Source organism: Paramormyrops kingsleyae, chromosome 7 (assembly GCF_048594095.1).
Source record: "Paramormyrops kingsleyae isolate MSU_618 chromosome 7, PKINGS_0.4, whole genome shotgun sequence".
Lineage (NCBI taxonomy): Eukaryota > Metazoa > Chordata > Actinopteri > Osteoglossiformes > Mormyridae > Paramormyrops > Paramormyrops kingsleyae.
Window position 1 is genome coordinate 10779564 of NC_132803.1, and position 16195 is coordinate 10795758.

The window sequence follows — 16195 nt, forward strand, 5'->3', positions numbered from 1 at the left end:
GGTTGAAGCAAAATCTTGGTCTGGATTTTTACTTTCTGGTCCTGAACTATCCACCACTGGGAAACAATGAGTCCAAAGGTAAGTACAGGATAAAAAGACATAAAAGTCACGACGTCTAAAAGCAACTGACTGTCTGTCCTTCCTGGTAGGGGGCTGCTTGTTCTAAATACCCTGCAAACATGTTACACACTCCAGTCTGCCAAAACGTCTGTAAATTTCCATAATGGCTCAGAACAGCTGCTCTGCAGGGGTGCTGAGGGCACTTCATCAAAGAAAAGCATAGTGTCTGATGTCTGTCTTATGATTAGTGTCTGTCTTGTGATTATTGCTACAAAAAGACTGCAGTTGTTAGCTGTTGATAGCTAAAAATGATACAAATGAACTTCAATAAGGTCCATTGCTTGTTCAGACTTTCAGCACCCTGAGCTCAAAACGTCTTCTGGCGCCTGTGGGAGCACAGCTGGATCTGGGTTCAAGTATGAGGTGGGTCCCTTGTGCTCTTTGACAAGGTTACTTAACCAGAATTTGTCATGTAAAATATTTTCACAATATGACGACTGCTTTGGATAAATGCACCAGCTTTTATGTAATAACAAAAAGAATGTACTTAGGAAAAACAAGACAGTGCTGTTTATCTAAATAATAGGCTAGTAGGTGCCAAATCTGTCAGTATTCAGTAGTTAAACAGCAATAGTTGCAGTGATTGTTCCATTTATTATCTTTGTAATATGGTATAACACACTGGAAATCACTTGATACTGAATCACTCGAAGTGAAGGTCAAACATAAGGGGAGATGACGTGCAAAATGACAGAGCTGGAAACTAAAACAGTGTAAGAAGAACATTATAGTCCTTTTGGTTCAAAAAGCAGAGTTAACATTACTTGTCCCTCTCAAGATGTTAGGAACTACTGCAAAATTTGTTTTAACATCCTGCTAGTGGTCTTGTTTTAATACAAAAAAAAACCCAATAATAATAATAATAATAATTTAGATCCTGCATAAATTCCTAAGGTGTGTCCCAGATGAAGCTGATTAATTGTCATTGTTGACACACCACAGCACACAACAACAAAATGTGTCCCCTGCAGTTAATCGGTATGTGGTGTAGCAGCAGGCAGTGAATTCAGGACCTGGGGAGCAGTGCTAGGGGGCAGTACCTTGCTGGTCAGGGATTTAAACCACCCACCTTTGCGATCACAAGTGTGCTTCCCCATCATGGGGTATGCCCCTACAGTTCTGTGTATGTGTGTGTGTGGGGGGGGGGGGGGTAGGTGGGTTTGCTCAAATCACATCTGGGAACCAAAATGTGTGATAAAACCTGAAACATCCCTACTTACTTTAGATGACATTTTTCAGGTCCCCATTTGGATAACCTCTATTTTATAAAAATCTGTGCATGCAGTCGAAAACCAAAGATTCCAAAAGTTTTCTAATTTGTTTGGTTACTAATGGTAAATGTTAGCGTTGGGTAGGGGTTAAGGTTGTCATGAGTCTCCAGACCACTGGTTTAGAAAATACATGGATGGATGGATGGATGGATGGATGGATGGATGGATGGATGGATGGATGGACGATGATGGATAGTTTCTGGCATAACAGAAGCCAGCCATGGATTTTGAAATAACCAAAGTATAGCGGTTGGGGTTTGGTTTACAATATGCTTCTCATACTCCAGCCAGGTAGATGGCGGTATGAATGTTTTATATGTTTATGGTCCTCTGTAAGTTTCAGCGAAGTGCTGTTTACACTCCAGTCCACTAGATGGCAGTGTGCATTTTCTGAATATTCATCTTTCTCTGTACGTTTCCACCCGGCTGCTATTTCACACTCCAGCCCAGTAGATGGCGATATGTACTTTATGTATGTTAATTATGTGTGTGTAGCCGTTGTATTATTTAACAGGACCTTTACGTATTTTTTAAGGGTAGATTCGTGTAAGTAATAAAGTGTGTTAATCGTAATAAGCTGACTGCTGTTTATTTTTTTCCGTAATCAGAAGAATTAATTATAGTTCATAAACAGCACCAATACAATCTGTAGACAGAACTTTTGCTAGTGTTTGATATAACTCGTAATGTTCGTGGTTATCACATATACCGTAGATTTTGTTTATTTAGCCGACGCTCTTATCCAATACGACGTACATTTTTTGAGACAGCCTGGCTAGACGGTCTGCTCGTATATTCAGAATAATATGATTAGCACCCTCGTTTGTAATGTTTGTGTTCGATGTAAACAGATGGTTATATGTTTTGGTTTGCTGGCAATTTCACGCAGAAAATGTGATGGTTTGTTGTGTACCTTTTTATTTTACACATTTATACATTTCCAGGTGCTGATGTTGCTAATCTGAAGAGATGACCTCAAATCCTCCTGGCCAGGGTGAGTGACACTTCATAGGTTGTTAGTTTATTTAAAGATGAATCGATTAACTGGCTTTTCTCTTTTGGTATAACCTGAGACCGACTTCTGAAAGTGTGTCTTCGTTCTTGTTAGTAGCATATGCTTACTAGTGACATGCTTGCATTTGGTCAAAGATGCTGAAGGGACACTTCAGAAATAGTCATGTTTTAAGGCTTTTTCTGGATGACATACGTGCTGTCATACGCGGATCTGGGGAGGCAGTGAAACCTGGCAACCCCTGTCGTATTCGCATTTTGGTTAAATAAGATTTTGATTAAAAAAAAACTCATTTTATTACGGAACTGTTTCTGTTTCTTTATACTAATAAAGAATGAGCTCATAGTGCTGCTGAGCTAAACATGTGCTCTCAGAACAGCACTAATGCGGAATCTTATACTTAGTGTTAGTTTGTTACCTTAACTGCAAGAAATCGATACATTAAATGTGTATTTGATAATTCCACCACTGCCCGCATTATGATCAATGTAGAGTTATACCGTTTAGGGACCTTAAATATTCCCTTGTTTTCTAGATGCTTTACATTCATATTTAGATGTATGTGCCCCCCCAAATGACTTCTGCTCCCACCTTGGCTACCCCACTGAAAATGTTCCATCTTCGCCACTGCATGCTGTAAAGTGCAAGTCTGTGTTAAGATGTGTTAAGTGTGGCATGAAAAAAACCCATACTCAGGAAAAAAAAAAGAGATTACCCTTGTGGGAAACTAGTATTTCTCAGTGGTTTAGATGCTGTTTTTTGGTAAATAATTTAATCTGAAAAAAATTGCAGTATAAAACGTACCAGAAAAATGAAAATTGTGTCTAAATTAAGTACTAAAGTAAATATACATCTGACTATTTTCCTTGCTTACATCTTTAGACAGACTGGGTTGTTGGTTAACATATCCATCATGGAAGCTTTTCTTCAGCAGTGCCCAGATTCATGTTGCTTGTGGATTTCTTTGGCTCCTTTGTCCATTTTTTCTATACAGGTTCTATAGGATTGAACTTTTTACTGGAAGTAAATATACAAGCACCGGTGTGTGTTTAAAACGCTGGCACACAGACGTGCAATTCCTTTGTCATTCTCTGTGGGACACTTCTGTTTCAGTCACTCATATTTTGTCGGTGTTTTGTGTGACCTCATGGTTTTTTGCAGTCTTTGTCATTAATCAGAATGTAACCCATTGACAGGTTTTCAGAACAAAAACCGAGTGGCTATTCTAGCTGAGCTGGATAAGGAGAAAAGACGACTGATCCAGAATCAGACCATGAACAGTCCGGGGGCCAGGTGACGAACATGCCTTTACACCTTGCTTCCAGTCCACATATTTGTGCAGCAGAATAATAAAATTCAGTCCTTACTTATTGACATTGTGCTAAGCCTGTCCTTATTTACAGTTTTCAGATTGGGGGTGTTAATAATTCACCGTTTAACCGATATCCGAAAAGAATAATTTCAACCGATTGATAGTAATAACTGACAGTATTAATGTTAAACATTTGCAGTGTGGTAAATGCATAGAACATAGAGGATTAAATTAAAATACGCTTGAATACATAGCCTATCAGTTCATGAGGGTGAAACTAATCAGACTTGTTTCCCGAGGCTGGCCACTCTGGCTAGGCGTTATCTTTGCATACTGGGGACATCAGTGCCTTCTGAGCGGGTATTTCTCTCTCACTGGTCTCAGTCAATAGACTGCGCACAAGCCAATCCCCTCAACATGTCGACATGCTGCTTTTTCTGTGTAAACAAGCTGTCCATTATAGGTAAATGGTTCATTTTGAAAAATCTTTTGCACATTGCAAAGTCTGACAACTTGTTGATAATTATTTCCATAAGTCATGAAGTGTTTGCACTTGGAAAAAAATAAAGCACTTCTAATTACTAAAGCATTTTTTGTGTTCGTATTTTGGTATTGGGTGACGGATGCATTCATTCTAAATAGTATGTTTTTTCTTATCGGTTAACGGTTAATAGTCAATTAACAATTGTTGACTATCGGTGATAAAAAAGAAAAAAAATCAGAAATGGACATCCCTATTTCAAATCTATGTGTCAGATTTCCAGATCAAATACTGCTTTTGGGGATCTACAAAGCTTTCACATTCATCATAGATCACTTGCTGAAGGATATACGAATGCTTGGATTTTAATATCAGTGATTTTTCTATGCATCTCACTTCAGTGTAATTACCTGTCTAGTACAACACAGCCATACTAAACTGCTACACAAATTTTTATTTGATCTTATTGTTCTGATTGTCTCAGTGGGATAAAAGCTGTTAGTGCCTAATAAGGTTGGAGCAATGAAACGGTTGATATGTGACTCTTGAACGGCCAACAGCCTCGGAGAAGATGCTGGGACAGTTTTTCAAATTCTGGTTTTGTTTCTCTTGGACACAGCATTCCTCTCTCAAGACCTGCTGTGAATAAGGATTTCCGAGATCACGCAGAGCAGCAACACATCGCAGCTCAACAAAAAGCTGCTTTACAGGTGAGAGAGAATTCCTGAGTTATTGGGGCACAGAGAGCACAGGTCTGTGGGGTGAGAGAGCCTTCCTGCTCTGTCAGGGTACAGAGAGAACAGGTCTGTGGGGTGAGAGAGCCTTCCTGCTCTGTCAGGGTACAGAGAGCACAGGTCTGTGGGGTGAGAGAGCCTTCCTGCTCTGTCAGGGTACAGAGAGCACAGGTCTGTGGGGTGAGAGAGCCTTCCTGCTCTGTCAGGGTACAGAGAGCACAGGTCTGTGGGGTGAGAGAGCCTTCCTGCTCTGTCAGGGTACAGAGAGCACAGGTCTGTGGGGTGAGAGAGCCTTCCTGCTCTGTCAGGGTACAGAGAGCACAGGTCTGTGGGGTGAGAGAGCCTTCCTGCTCTGTCAGGGTACAGAGAGAACAGGTCTGTGGGGTGAGAGAGCCTTCCTGCTCTGTCAGGGTACAGAGAGCACAGGTCTGTGGGGTGAGAGAGCCTTCCTGCTCTGTCAGGGTACAGAGAGCACAGGTCTGTGGGGTGAGAGAGCCTTCCTGCTCTGTCAGGGTACAGAGAGAACAGGTCTGTGGGGTGAGAGAGCCTTCCTGCTCTGTCAGGGTACAGAGAGCACAGGTCTGTGGGGTGAGAGAGCCTTCCTGCTCTGTCAGGGTACAGAGAGCACAGGTCTGTGGGGTGAGAGAGCCTTCCTGCTCTGTCAGGGTACAGAGAGAACAGGTCTGTGGGGTGAGAGAGCCTTCCTGCTCTGTCAGGGTACAGAGAGCACAGGTCTGTGGGGTGAGAGAGCCTTCCTGCTCTGTCAGGGTACAGAGAGCACAGGTCTGTGGGGTGAGAGAGCCTTCCTGCTCTGTCAGGGTACAGAGAGCACAGGTCTGTGGGGTGAGAGAGCCTTCCTGCTCTGTCAGGGTACAGAGAGCACAGGTCTGTGGGGTGAGAGAGCCTTCCTGCTCTGTCAGGGTACAGAGAGCACAGGTCTGTGGGGTGAGAGAGCCTTCCTGCTCTGTCAGGGTACAGAGAGCACAGGTTTGTGGGGTGAGAGCCTTCCTGCTCTGTCAGGGTACAGAGAGCACAGGTTTGTGGGGTGAGAGAGCCTTCCTGCTCTGTCAGGGTACAGAGAGTACAGGTCTGTGGGGTGAGAGAGCTTTCCTGCTCTGTCAGGGTACAGAGAGCACAGGTCTGAGGGCTGAGAGAGCCTTCCTGCTCTGTCAGGGTACAGAGAGCACAGGTCTGTGGGGTGAGAGAGCCTTCCTGCTCTGTCAGGGTACAGAGAGCACAGGTCTGTGGGGTGAGAGAGCCTTCCTGCTCTGTCAGGGTACAGAGAGCACAGGTCTGTGGGGTGAGAGAGCCTTCCTGCTCTGTCAGGGTACAGAGAGCACAGGTCTGTGGGGTGAGAGAGCCTTCCTGCTCTGTCAGGGTACAGAGAGCACAGGTCTGTGGGGTGAGAGAGCCTTCCTGCTCTGTCAGGGTACAGAGAGCACAGGTCTGTGGGGTGAGAGAGCCTTCCTGCTCTGTCAGGGTACAGAGAGCACAGGTCTGTGGGGTGAGAGAGCCTTCCTGCTCTGTCAGGGTACAGAGAGCACAGGTTTGTGGGGTGAGAGCCTTCCTGCTCTGTCAGGGTACAGAGAGCACAGGTCTGTGGGGTGAGAGCCTTCCTGCTCTGTCAGGGTACAGAGAGCACAGGTTTGTGGGGTGAGAGAGCCTTCCTGCTCTGTCAGGGTACAGAGAGAACACGTTTGTGGGGTGAGACCTTGTGATGGGTTAAGGTGTTTCCTTAAATGCCATCAGTGACTCTTTTGTTGGATGTAGGCTGAGGATCAAAGCTGCTATAAAACAGTAGATTTTTACTACCCTCGTGTTTGGGGGCTACTTCACAGCCCCAACTCTGTAAAGTCTCGACACAGTGATGTCTCTCCGCAGCACGCACACGCACATTCCTCCGGCTTCTTCATCACTCAAGATTCTTCGTTCGGAAACCTCATACTTCCGGTGTTGCCACGTCAAGAACCAGAATAACGGAGACCAAGATAAGAAAACTAAATGTTTCAGGAGATTGTGTCCTGTTGCCATCTGTTTGTGTTGTGTAGAAACTGACGTATTAGTGAAGGTGTTTTCTGCCAAGCAGAGAGGATAGTTCAGTGTGTATTCAGGTCACTTGCAGTCTCAGGTTGTCATTTTGATGGCAGTTTTCTCTTAAGATTTAAAAAAAAGGGTTGATTGATTCCCAAACATACTTGTATTGTGTATCAAGGTTCATTTAGTGGTTCAGTACATCTACCACGTTACAGATGGTGTCAAATCATGAGGCAAATAAATGCCCAGAATCCCCCGACCCCCCCCCCCCCCCCCCGCCAGGTGCCTGTCTGTAGCTGTGAGACCCTAAACGGCCTTGCTCCTCACATAACCTGAGTGCCTAAAACATCTCTGCTCTGGCCTGGAGATACTGGGTTCAGAGATTTTATTTTCATGCTTTGATGTGGATGTCAATAAAACGATCAAGAAAATGTCAGATTTTTGATTGTGTTGGGAAAATACAGTATGGCGAGACTACTGGTCACGTCATGCATGTATTTTTCTGTTCTGTAGTTCTTACTAAGCTTGTGCACATTCAAAATGAGCTTTTCCTAGAGACCAATCTAGAGAAAAAAATGCCAGTGATTCACATCTGGGTGAGATCGAGCAGTCTTGCAAATGTATCAAAATGGTGAATATGAAATATCAGATATAACGGTGCTGCTCCCATTGTTTATGGAAAAAAGCAAAAAAAAGTCATTGTTCAGCCATTATTCCAGAATTTAGAAAAAAATTATATGTTAGAATATGTTAAAGGGAAAATACAATATCAAAAAAGTCAGTGTGTCAGGTTTTTTCTGACAGTTTTAAATGAGGCTTTTGTGTACTTCGTATTCCATCCATCCCTGCACCAGTCAGCATGTCTTCCAACAGCTTATCCTGGTCATGTTTATGAGGATGCATAAATCAAATATTGTAAAATTTGCTCAAGGAGTTTTATGACAAATGTTTAATTTACCATTGGAAACAAAATTCGGAAGCATTTACATCACAACCAACAATACAGCCTTTACAATCAGTCTATAAACGCTGACCTTGGCTGGAGATCTTAGCACAGAGAAACTGAGCCGTGTGCAGATCTCCAGCGTTAAGCTGCCACGTTTCGGAGGTGCACAGACAGACACTTGGCATTTCATAGGACATGCTGGGGTTCCTTTGTAAGATCACGTAAGATACTACATGGTCTGTTTACAATAGTGTAGATATCAATTGTGAGACTGGGTATATTTGGACTGTAAGCATAGCATTCTGAAAATGTGTCCATTCAATATTATACGTGGTCCCCCCTCCACCCCCCGCCGAAATACATCTGATCTTCAAAAAATTGTCTGTGGCCAGGTTTATCAAATGAACATTTAAGTATTTTGTGACAAGTAGTGTATGTATTGCATGAGGTCAGTTTATTTAGAAAAACAAATCTATAATTAGTACAGAAACAACTATATTATCATTACAAGAGTAATTTCCATAGTACTCAAATTTCCTTCAGTTACCAGACCACTTACGTTAATTTCTGTTATCTAATCACAGAAGAGGCATACTCAGTAACCAAATGTTCACAGGTCAAGATATCAGTTAGGAAGAATCTATCAATACTTAAAAAATGTAGAGCTTCAAATTTGCTGACTATTAGTGAACCTTCAGCACAACATTTGATACTTGTTTTCCACAAATTAAAAGAGTAGTGTGTCATGGGGTTAGTACTAATTGGTAAATTACATCACAAACCTTACCACAGCAATCATAACCTTAGAGTATTAATGTTACTCGCACATCTCAGGAAGCGTGGCCAGGGCGTCCCTATTAAGCTCACATATCGATGAGAAATATGCATAATGAGTGTAATGGTAGGGAATCCTGTCAGGGAACGATGGCTGTAGTCTATCACATTTATGCAAAGATCTGATTAATGTGACACTGTTTCAGGGAAGATGCCAATATGCTCGGTTTTACTATATAAAATTGACCTCTAAATTAGGTCTACAGGTCTTAAAAAAAAAATACCATCAAAGTTCAAATAATTAGTCCATTGATTATTTTAGGTACAATCAGCAAACATCCCTTTTTTTAGCACCAAAAAAATGAGCATCTTGAGCACTTTCACCGAAAGGACCTTTTATGCAAAACCACATTCTTCATCATGTGTCCCCCTGGTCTTGGCCGATCAGACTTTAAGCCGATTTAACGACGTAGCGCTGAACACCGGGCCTTATGAAAATATCATCTCCATTATAAAAACCAGAGACGATTCATGTCTCTTGTGCCAAATATATCCCTTTTGTCTGGTCATGTAACAGATATGAATACGTTCCAAAAATGAAGCCCAACACCCGTGACGATGTTTTTCCTATGAAAACACTGCGTACAGCGTTGAGACGTTCCGTGTGCCGAGAGCAATGAAGCGTCTAAAGGTCTGATTCTCCCTCAAAAAACTATTTACAAAATGGTCATTTAATGCTTGTTAAAAGAAAACCGCTTATTCGCTCCTTTGGGTTCGGTAAGGTTATAGGTTCGAGTCACCTGGGTAGCCAGTGTAGTCCGATCAGCAGGAGGCTATGCTGTCAGATTCAGCCTAACATCCGCGTCAAGCCACGCCACCGGATGGAACTCAGACTGGGTTCACAAGTATAAACACAAAAAAAGATGAAATACTCGCAGTCCGTAATCAGTCCGTGTGTCCGTGTTCTGCGAAAATCCCTTCAGAATGAACGTCCTTCATAGCCAATGTTCCTGGACTCAGTCTGTCTCACTTTTGATGTCTGGTTTCTCCTGTAATAATGGAATAATGGACTCCCAGGCTGCAAGGCACTGCAACGCAGAGGCAGAGACACAGTGAGCGGGACAGTGACGGACAGGTCAGCACCTACTTAAAGCTTGCAGTAGCCAACCTTCTCGTAGTACTGGATGTTTCTGTCGGCCATTCCGGTGAGGAGCTGTCGGAAATCCTGCCTCTTGTTGTTCTGCCAGCGGTCCCAGTCAGCTTTCAGGTCGGCGTTGAAGCACTCCACTCGATCCTGGCACTTCTCCACATCTGCGGGCACCTGCGTGAAAAAGTATCGGTGAACTTTGCAGACAGCACTGGAGGAGCCCAGTGAGACACTTCACCACTTACTGAACACTTAAGAGAGTGAGTATGACACGTACTGTAGTGATACGAAGTGCTGATTCAGTTTTTGGAGCTGGGGTTTAAGAGCATCCTTATTAACGCTTTGTGCCATGTTCCTTTTGTGAATGTTAAAGTGTTACTGCCAGCTGTGTGATTTGCCGGGGCAGCAGCCTCAGTCTGACCGGCCGTGTGATTGGCCGGGGCAGCAGCCTCAGTCTGACCGGCCGTGTGATTGGCCGGGGCAGCAGCCTCAGTCTGACCGGCCGTGTGATTGGCCGGGGCAGCAGCCTCAGTCTGACCCAGAAGGATGCCGGCAATCCCCCTGTTCCCCAGTTACAGGCAGCCATTCAAAACTGCAGATACACAGGCTTATTGCTAGTCTCTCATATTCAGCAGACAGCCCAGAAACAGGCCAGACCTCTGGATTCAGAACCAAAATAATCCTGATGAATTTTCCTGCTGAAAGCAAACAAGCTTCTACTCGCCCTGCAGGTACTTTCATTGCTGAATGTTCGCTTCTCTTCCCATGCAGCTCAACTCCTGTGGTATGCATGGTGTATTTAATTACAGGCTCCCTGTCAGATGGGAACTAAGGAGGTCTTGCCATTTGTTATGAATATAAAAAACTGCCTACCCAGATTCAAAAATAAAACGTCTAATCAGCAGCTTGGCGATTTGGTAGTTTCTGCCCCAAAGTTACTCCATAACTCCATGTAAAAAATGGCTTAGAGTCTATCAGTTAGCCTGGCGCTCAGCAGAGGACACTGCACCCAGAAAATACTGCTCTACTGCAAACAAAATCCGGTGCCCAAAAACAAGTGAGATATGAACCACGACATCATCATCCAGGATCCTCTCCCCAGTAGTGGTGACAAGGTGACTCACCCCTGACTTTTCATCCTTCCGCAAAACGACAGCTTCCAATTTTGCCTCATATTCAGCCTGGACCTGATCTCTCTTCTTCAGGACATTCTAAACAGAAAGGAAAAAAAAAAAAAAAAAACAGTTTCACTGATTGTGCCTGGAGATTAATAAGGTACAACCACAGCAGATCACAGTAACATTTCACCAAGTCAGCTCATCTGTGTGTAAACCTCCTACCTTCATGGACTCGATATAGAGAACGTATTCCCTGAGCACTGGGAGGAAGTCCTCGCTCATATCCTCTGTGAGTTCCTCTAGGGCAGAGGAGGAGCTGCTGACACAACTCGATACTCCCTCCAAAGGCTTTTGCAGCTCTCCTTCACAGCCTGCCCAGCTGCTGTACACAGGACTGTACTCACGCAGTTCTACCAGATACTCTGTGGGACAGAGAGACCAGGACATCATCTGACCTGATGGGGTCCAGATCGGCTGGCTACGTTTCCCATGTCACACGTCTTTCAGATGTCTTGTGAAAGCTGGCTTGTTGCTCAAAACAGCTCACAGAGATGCTGATAATCTCATATTTACAGAAAAAGGATGGCAGAATTGAGATATCCCCTATCTTTTATTCTCAACACCTGTGTCCTGTCTGTCTTGTCAATGAATGTCTTTACCTTTTTAAAATAATAATTACAAAGGATCACAATGAGCGATTGAATGTTACATTTATATAGCGCTTTTCAGAATAAGCCTGGCACAGGACCCTTGTCCTTGAGTTCTTGGTGTTATTAAAAGCTGAGGAGTTTTCCGCAAACCCTGAAGAAACCTCCAATCGCGACCAGTGCATGAGACATGAGGTGAGGTGGATTTGCAGCAGAGCACCCAGCGCCATGTAGGACAGCCTTACCTGACTCTTCCTTGATGATCCTCTGTGCTATCCTATCGATGGTGCCTAGCTTCTGCGTGAAGATGTCCAGGTAGTCACCCATAGCGGCAAACTCCAGAGGCCGAGCCCTCAGCTTATATCCGCCTGTGACGTACTTCACAGACTCCCCCATTTTTGTCAGCAACGTCAAGCCTTGCTTCTTATAGGAATTCAGGTCCTGAAGTGACATGAAGACATTGATCAGCCGTCATCTGAGGCCCAGGGGGCAGAGCAAGTGCTACCAGATTTCAACTGTATATTTCAACTGAAGCCTTCAGAAAGAATGCTTGGTCAGCCAGTGGCTGTGTGTGTTCGATTTCCCTGTCTTCAAACACACATTAATCTATTCATCCTTGACTTTCAATCACTTTAAGCCGCAGGCAGCACAGGGCACAAAACAGGGAAACAGCAGCTCATCACACACACACCCATCCATATCACATGCAAGCTAGCTGGAGTCAAACAGAGAGTTAATGAAAATCCTGATTACCTTGGCCGTGAGAAAAACATTGAAATTTTCATTGAATGACAGGACCGGGTGGTCTGCTACCCTCTTCAGGAATTTGTCAAGTGCTTTCCGTCTCGTTTCTACAAATTCCTCAGAAAATCTGTCCACGACACCTTTCATCACAAACTTCTCCGGGAGAGGCTGCAAAGGGACAAAGAGATCAGCTGAAAATCGTAACACTTCTCTTAGGCAAAACGCACATAAGGCAAGAGGGGCAGAGCTGGAAGGTCAGGCGAGCAGACAGCCGCTACCTACGGGAATGAGATGCGTTGGCTGGCTCTCCTCTAGTTTGTTTCGAAGCCAATCAAAATCTTGGTATCTGCGCCGTAGTGAGTACTCCGGCAGGTCGAACTCTGTCCTGCTAGTCTGAAAGTATGAGAGCGGAGCTCCACATTACAAGCTCTTTCTAATGCTTTCTATCACGCTGACAAGGAACAGTATTAGCAAACATACATAATCCATGAGCTTTCTGCTGATGTGTATTTGGTCACAAGGGCAACAAGATGGCACCAACCTCTTCTCAGTGACAGACCATCTCTGCTTGACAGCTTTCATACTGCACTGGCTTGGCTAATGTTTTCGGTGTGTACAGTATGTAGAAGCCATGAAAAGGTAGCATAATAGTAGCTTGGAAAACCCTGGAACTTATTCAAGTCAATTTCACCACCAACAGGTGCTACATTAATACTGTATGTACCACCCTGTCACTGTGCCAACTGGGTGCAACTTGGAATCGGTTTAGCAAACTATGCATCAAAAGATGGCCATCTGGTCGTAGTGTCTGGATATAACACACCATCTGACTAAGACCACCCATCGACACCAAAACTGAAGGCACTGGTAGGGTAATCCAATTTGTTTGTCAGCTTTAGTGGAAATAGAAAGCATTTTGAGTGACCAAATTTGAGCATCCTTCTGCATGATAGAGATGGTTAAAAGACTCATATTTCATTTTCATAATGTGAAGAATTATACTAAACCTCTGACCTTGGTGGTGACTCTGTAGGTGATATACGTTTCCATGGTGGACACGTGTTTCTTGGGGTCGTCGACAGAGACAAATAAGTCGTGGGTCTCGCCATCGAGGTCGTCGTCCAGCTGCAGGCGGTTTAAGAGGGAGGACGAAGAACCCGGGCTGGACGTGCCCGCGGGAGTGCCGTTAGGAAGGCTCAAGTCCTGCGAAAAGCCCACAGGGTCAGTCGGATTCCAAAACAGCACTATATCCGTTTCTCCTGAACAGCAGAAAAAAAGTTTTGATGATGTAAATCCAAAATGTTTAACAGATTTAATAAAAATGCTGTAGAGAACTGTACTGGGACACTATGAAAGGCAAAGGAACAGACACCTACACATTTATACGTAAGTATTCATGCCAGGTTCCTTGGGCATTCAGAACAAACTGCTTCTCTCTGCCTTCAAAGCTCCTTACTGTCTATGCCCCCCCCTGTCTGAGCTCGTTCACCCCCCACACCCCAGGCTGTAAACTCATCTCATCCGGACCTAAAACTGTCATTTACTACAATATCTTTATTGTCAGTTGTCTTGGGAATTAATAAGAAATGATTCTTAAAAATAGAAATGCGTAGAACTTGCATCCCATCCCAGGTGAACCTCAGCCTTGTTTTTTATCCTGCCAGGGGTGGCCAGAAGGCCCCTGTGTTCCTGACCAAGATAAGTTTTGGATGGATGGATGGATGGATGGATTGAAATTTATTTTGGAATGTGAAATGTTAGTGTAGCATATTTTTCAAAAGTTAATTCAACTGCAAATTATAAAGATTTAAGCAAGTTTAACGCGCGCACACACACACACAAAAAAATATATATTTTATATATATAAAGCACATGTATGTATATTTAACTTTACCTTCCACAGTTTCATTCATTACACAATAACTCCTACATGGCAGAGGGCAGAGAATTTAAGTGAAACACAACTAAAAGGAACAATTATAACCCTTTTAATTGTACTTTCATTTCATTTTTACTGACGATTTACAAGGGGTGTATTGTTGCAGGAATATCTTATTCATCCAGAGACAACAGGTGAATGTTAGAATTAAAAACTTTATAGCGCAAGAATGAACAAGAAAATGATTTTAAAAAAAAACAAGACACTTGTTTCAAGAAAAACCACAACATCAAAATACAACATGTTACCCCCTGGTCTAAGAATCATCCGCGACCAATTCAAGATAATAAATATATATCTACGCATTTATTGCACGTGTATCCATTACATCACTAGTGATGCCCCCCTCATTTGCTGTAACAAGTCAACAAAAAGCAACCCTCCCTTAAGCCAAAATAAACTGCAGATTTCTTTCCAGTGAAGAGACACATCATAAAGAACCAAAACAAAAAACTATCAAGTCACGGCGAAATTAATTATACCGCTAAATTACCATACATACGTGAATGAAACAACACAAAAGCTGCGGCTTAAGGTTAGTGTGTTTAGCCTTCAATTAATAAGCATTACAAACCTGGTAGGAATGGATGAATGCCATGCACGCAGGGGCTTGTAGTGAAGTGGTTAGAGGAAATGAGTATTGCTGGAATGTGCGATGCAGGAGACAGCGAAAGCCGAGGCTATGCGGAAGGAACTGGCCCGCAGTTATCCACGCATCATCAAAACACATTGAAAAGTAAGGGGAATTGGCGACGTACTTTGCTAACAAAACAGACGAAGCGCAGGTGCACTGATTAGCTGCACTAACGAATGAGTGACACTCGTCGAAACCATACATCACCGTATCAACCGGTATTTTCATTTACTGAACTGCAAGCTTTCCACGTTGGACGTATATCTTAATCACCAGTACTAAACATGCTTGATCGACAGGGTAATAACGGCATACCTTTTCACCGAGGCTGCTGGTGGTGTTTCCCACATCTGGGCTGGGTGTCAGGACAGACTCTTCGGCAGAAAGGGGGTGGCTGATGTCCTGAATGGATTTCTGTCCCGAAGACGGCAGCGATTTTGGGGTGCCAGCACTCATCGTGCAAGCGGCAGACACAGATCTGATCAAATGCGCTCTTTCGGTCTGTTTTACTGGGTGTTTTGCGAGATGTTTTGCGCGGTGTTTGTGTAACGCCGCACCAAGTCTCGCTGCACAGGCCGGTCATGTGACCCGCAGCGCGCAGCTCCGGAAGCGCAGCGCGGAGGAAGCGGAGTCCACGGCGTGACGGACGTTGGAGCGGAACTCCCGAGAAAAACCACCACAAGTAGCAGGACCTAGCCATCACTTCTCAGGGAAAATGATCAGCCTTCATCCACCAGGGTACTGTGCGATCAGATATCTGGGAAAACCAGAAGTGTGGATTAGCTATCACACGTCCCAAAAAAGAAAACCTATCGATCTACCTGGGTCGTAGTTTCTTGTGTGTTTGGGTTCCCTAGGTATGGATCATACACTTGCATCAATGCATGGCCATAATCAATGCTAAAATGACGAGCAGTTTAATTTCAAGTATTAACTAAAGCGACAACTGTGTTAAATGTTTCCCAAATTAATATAGATCTTTTTAACAAGCCGTTTCATCCCACGCTGTATGTATAATGTTAGTCTTTTTTTTTGCTCTTCATGTTATTCTCCGAAGAGAGGGATAAAAATCCTCCAACCATATGGTGCACTGTATGGAACTTCTTTTTTTTTTCTTTCCGCCACATAACATGCAAGGTGGATGAGACAATGCATTTTTAGGTTAATGTAAGTTCTTGTGAGAGGATCTTTCTCATTATGACATTTTATGACATTAACTAAATCTGTTCCTACAGTATTGTCTGTCTCCCACTGTATCTCATATAGCCCAACTGTTGGGCTT

At 43.6% G+C, this 16195-nt stretch overlaps 2 protein-coding genes across 5 annotated transcripts; one reads left to right on the top strand and one right to left on the bottom strand.

Annotated features, from left to right (window-relative positions):
• Positions 1–270: 270 nt before the first annotated feature.
• Positions 271–7395, top strand: inip (ints3 and nabp interacting protein). 3 transcript variants are annotated; one of them, XM_023808524.2, is made up of 5 exons: positions 271–483; positions 2336–2385; positions 3600–3696; positions 4816–4906; positions 6812–7395. In XM_023808524.2, the coding sequence occupies exons 2-5, from the start codon at positions 2361–2363 to the stop codon at positions 6905–6907; spliced, it is 309 nt and encodes a 102-aa protein (XP_023664292.1). In that variant the 5' UTR covers positions 271–483; positions 2336–2360; the 3' UTR covers positions 6908–7395. The 3 variants fall into 3 exon arrangements, with proteins under 3 accessions (XP_023664292.1, XP_072570352.1, XP_072570353.1); XM_072714251.1 differs by lacking the exon at positions 271–483 and adding an exon at positions 1831–1937; XM_072714252.1 differs by lacking the exon at positions 271–483 and adding an exon at positions 1845–1863.
• A 490-nt stretch (positions 7396–7885) lies between these two features.
• On the bottom strand, positions 7886–15543 carry snx30 (sorting nexin family member 30). 2 transcript variants are annotated; one of them, XM_023808522.2, is made up of 9 exons: positions 15229–15543; positions 13355–13543; positions 12623–12733; positions 12350–12508; positions 11842–12037; positions 11172–11371; positions 10956–11042; positions 9853–10005; positions 7886–9772 (listed from the first exon to the last, which is right to left on the bottom strand). In XM_023808522.2, exons 1-9 carry the CDS (start codon positions 15367–15369, stop codon positions 9701–9703), a joined length of 1308 nt encoding a protein of 435 aa, XP_023664290.1. In that variant the 5' UTR covers positions 15370–15543; the 3' UTR covers positions 7886–9700. The 2 variants fall into 2 exon arrangements, with proteins under 2 accessions (XP_023664290.1, XP_023664289.2); XM_023808521.2 differs by lacking the exon at positions 15229–15543 and adding an exon at positions 14854–15112.
• Between the last annotated feature and the right edge of the window lie 652 nt (positions 15544–16195).

Bases quoted from the DNA above. Each gene is read 5' to 3' on its own strand.
- snx30 (XM_023808521.2), bottom strand. From the start codon at position 15,009: ATGTGTTTTGATGATGCGTGGATAACTGCGGGCCAGTTCCTTCCGCAT. The intron at 13,544-14,853 runs GTTTGTAATGCT...GGCTTTTCGCAG, and splicing joins CATTCATCCATTCCTACCAG to GACTTGAGCCTTCCTAACGG. The intron at 11,372-11,841 runs GTAAGGCTGTCC...TCTGTCCCACAG, and splicing joins GATCATCAAGGAAGAGTCAG to AGTATCTGGTAGAACTGCGT.
- inip (XM_023808524.2), top strand. From the start codon at position 2,361: ATGACCTCAAATCCTCCTGGCCAGG. The intron at 2,386-3,599 runs GTGAGTGACACT...ACCCATTGACAG, and splicing joins CTCAAATCCTCCTGGCCAGG to GTTTTCAGAACAAAAACCGA. The intron at 4,907-6,811 runs GTGAGAGAGAAT...GTCTCTCCGCAG, and splicing joins AACAAAAAGCTGCTTTACAG to CACGCACACGCACATTCCTC.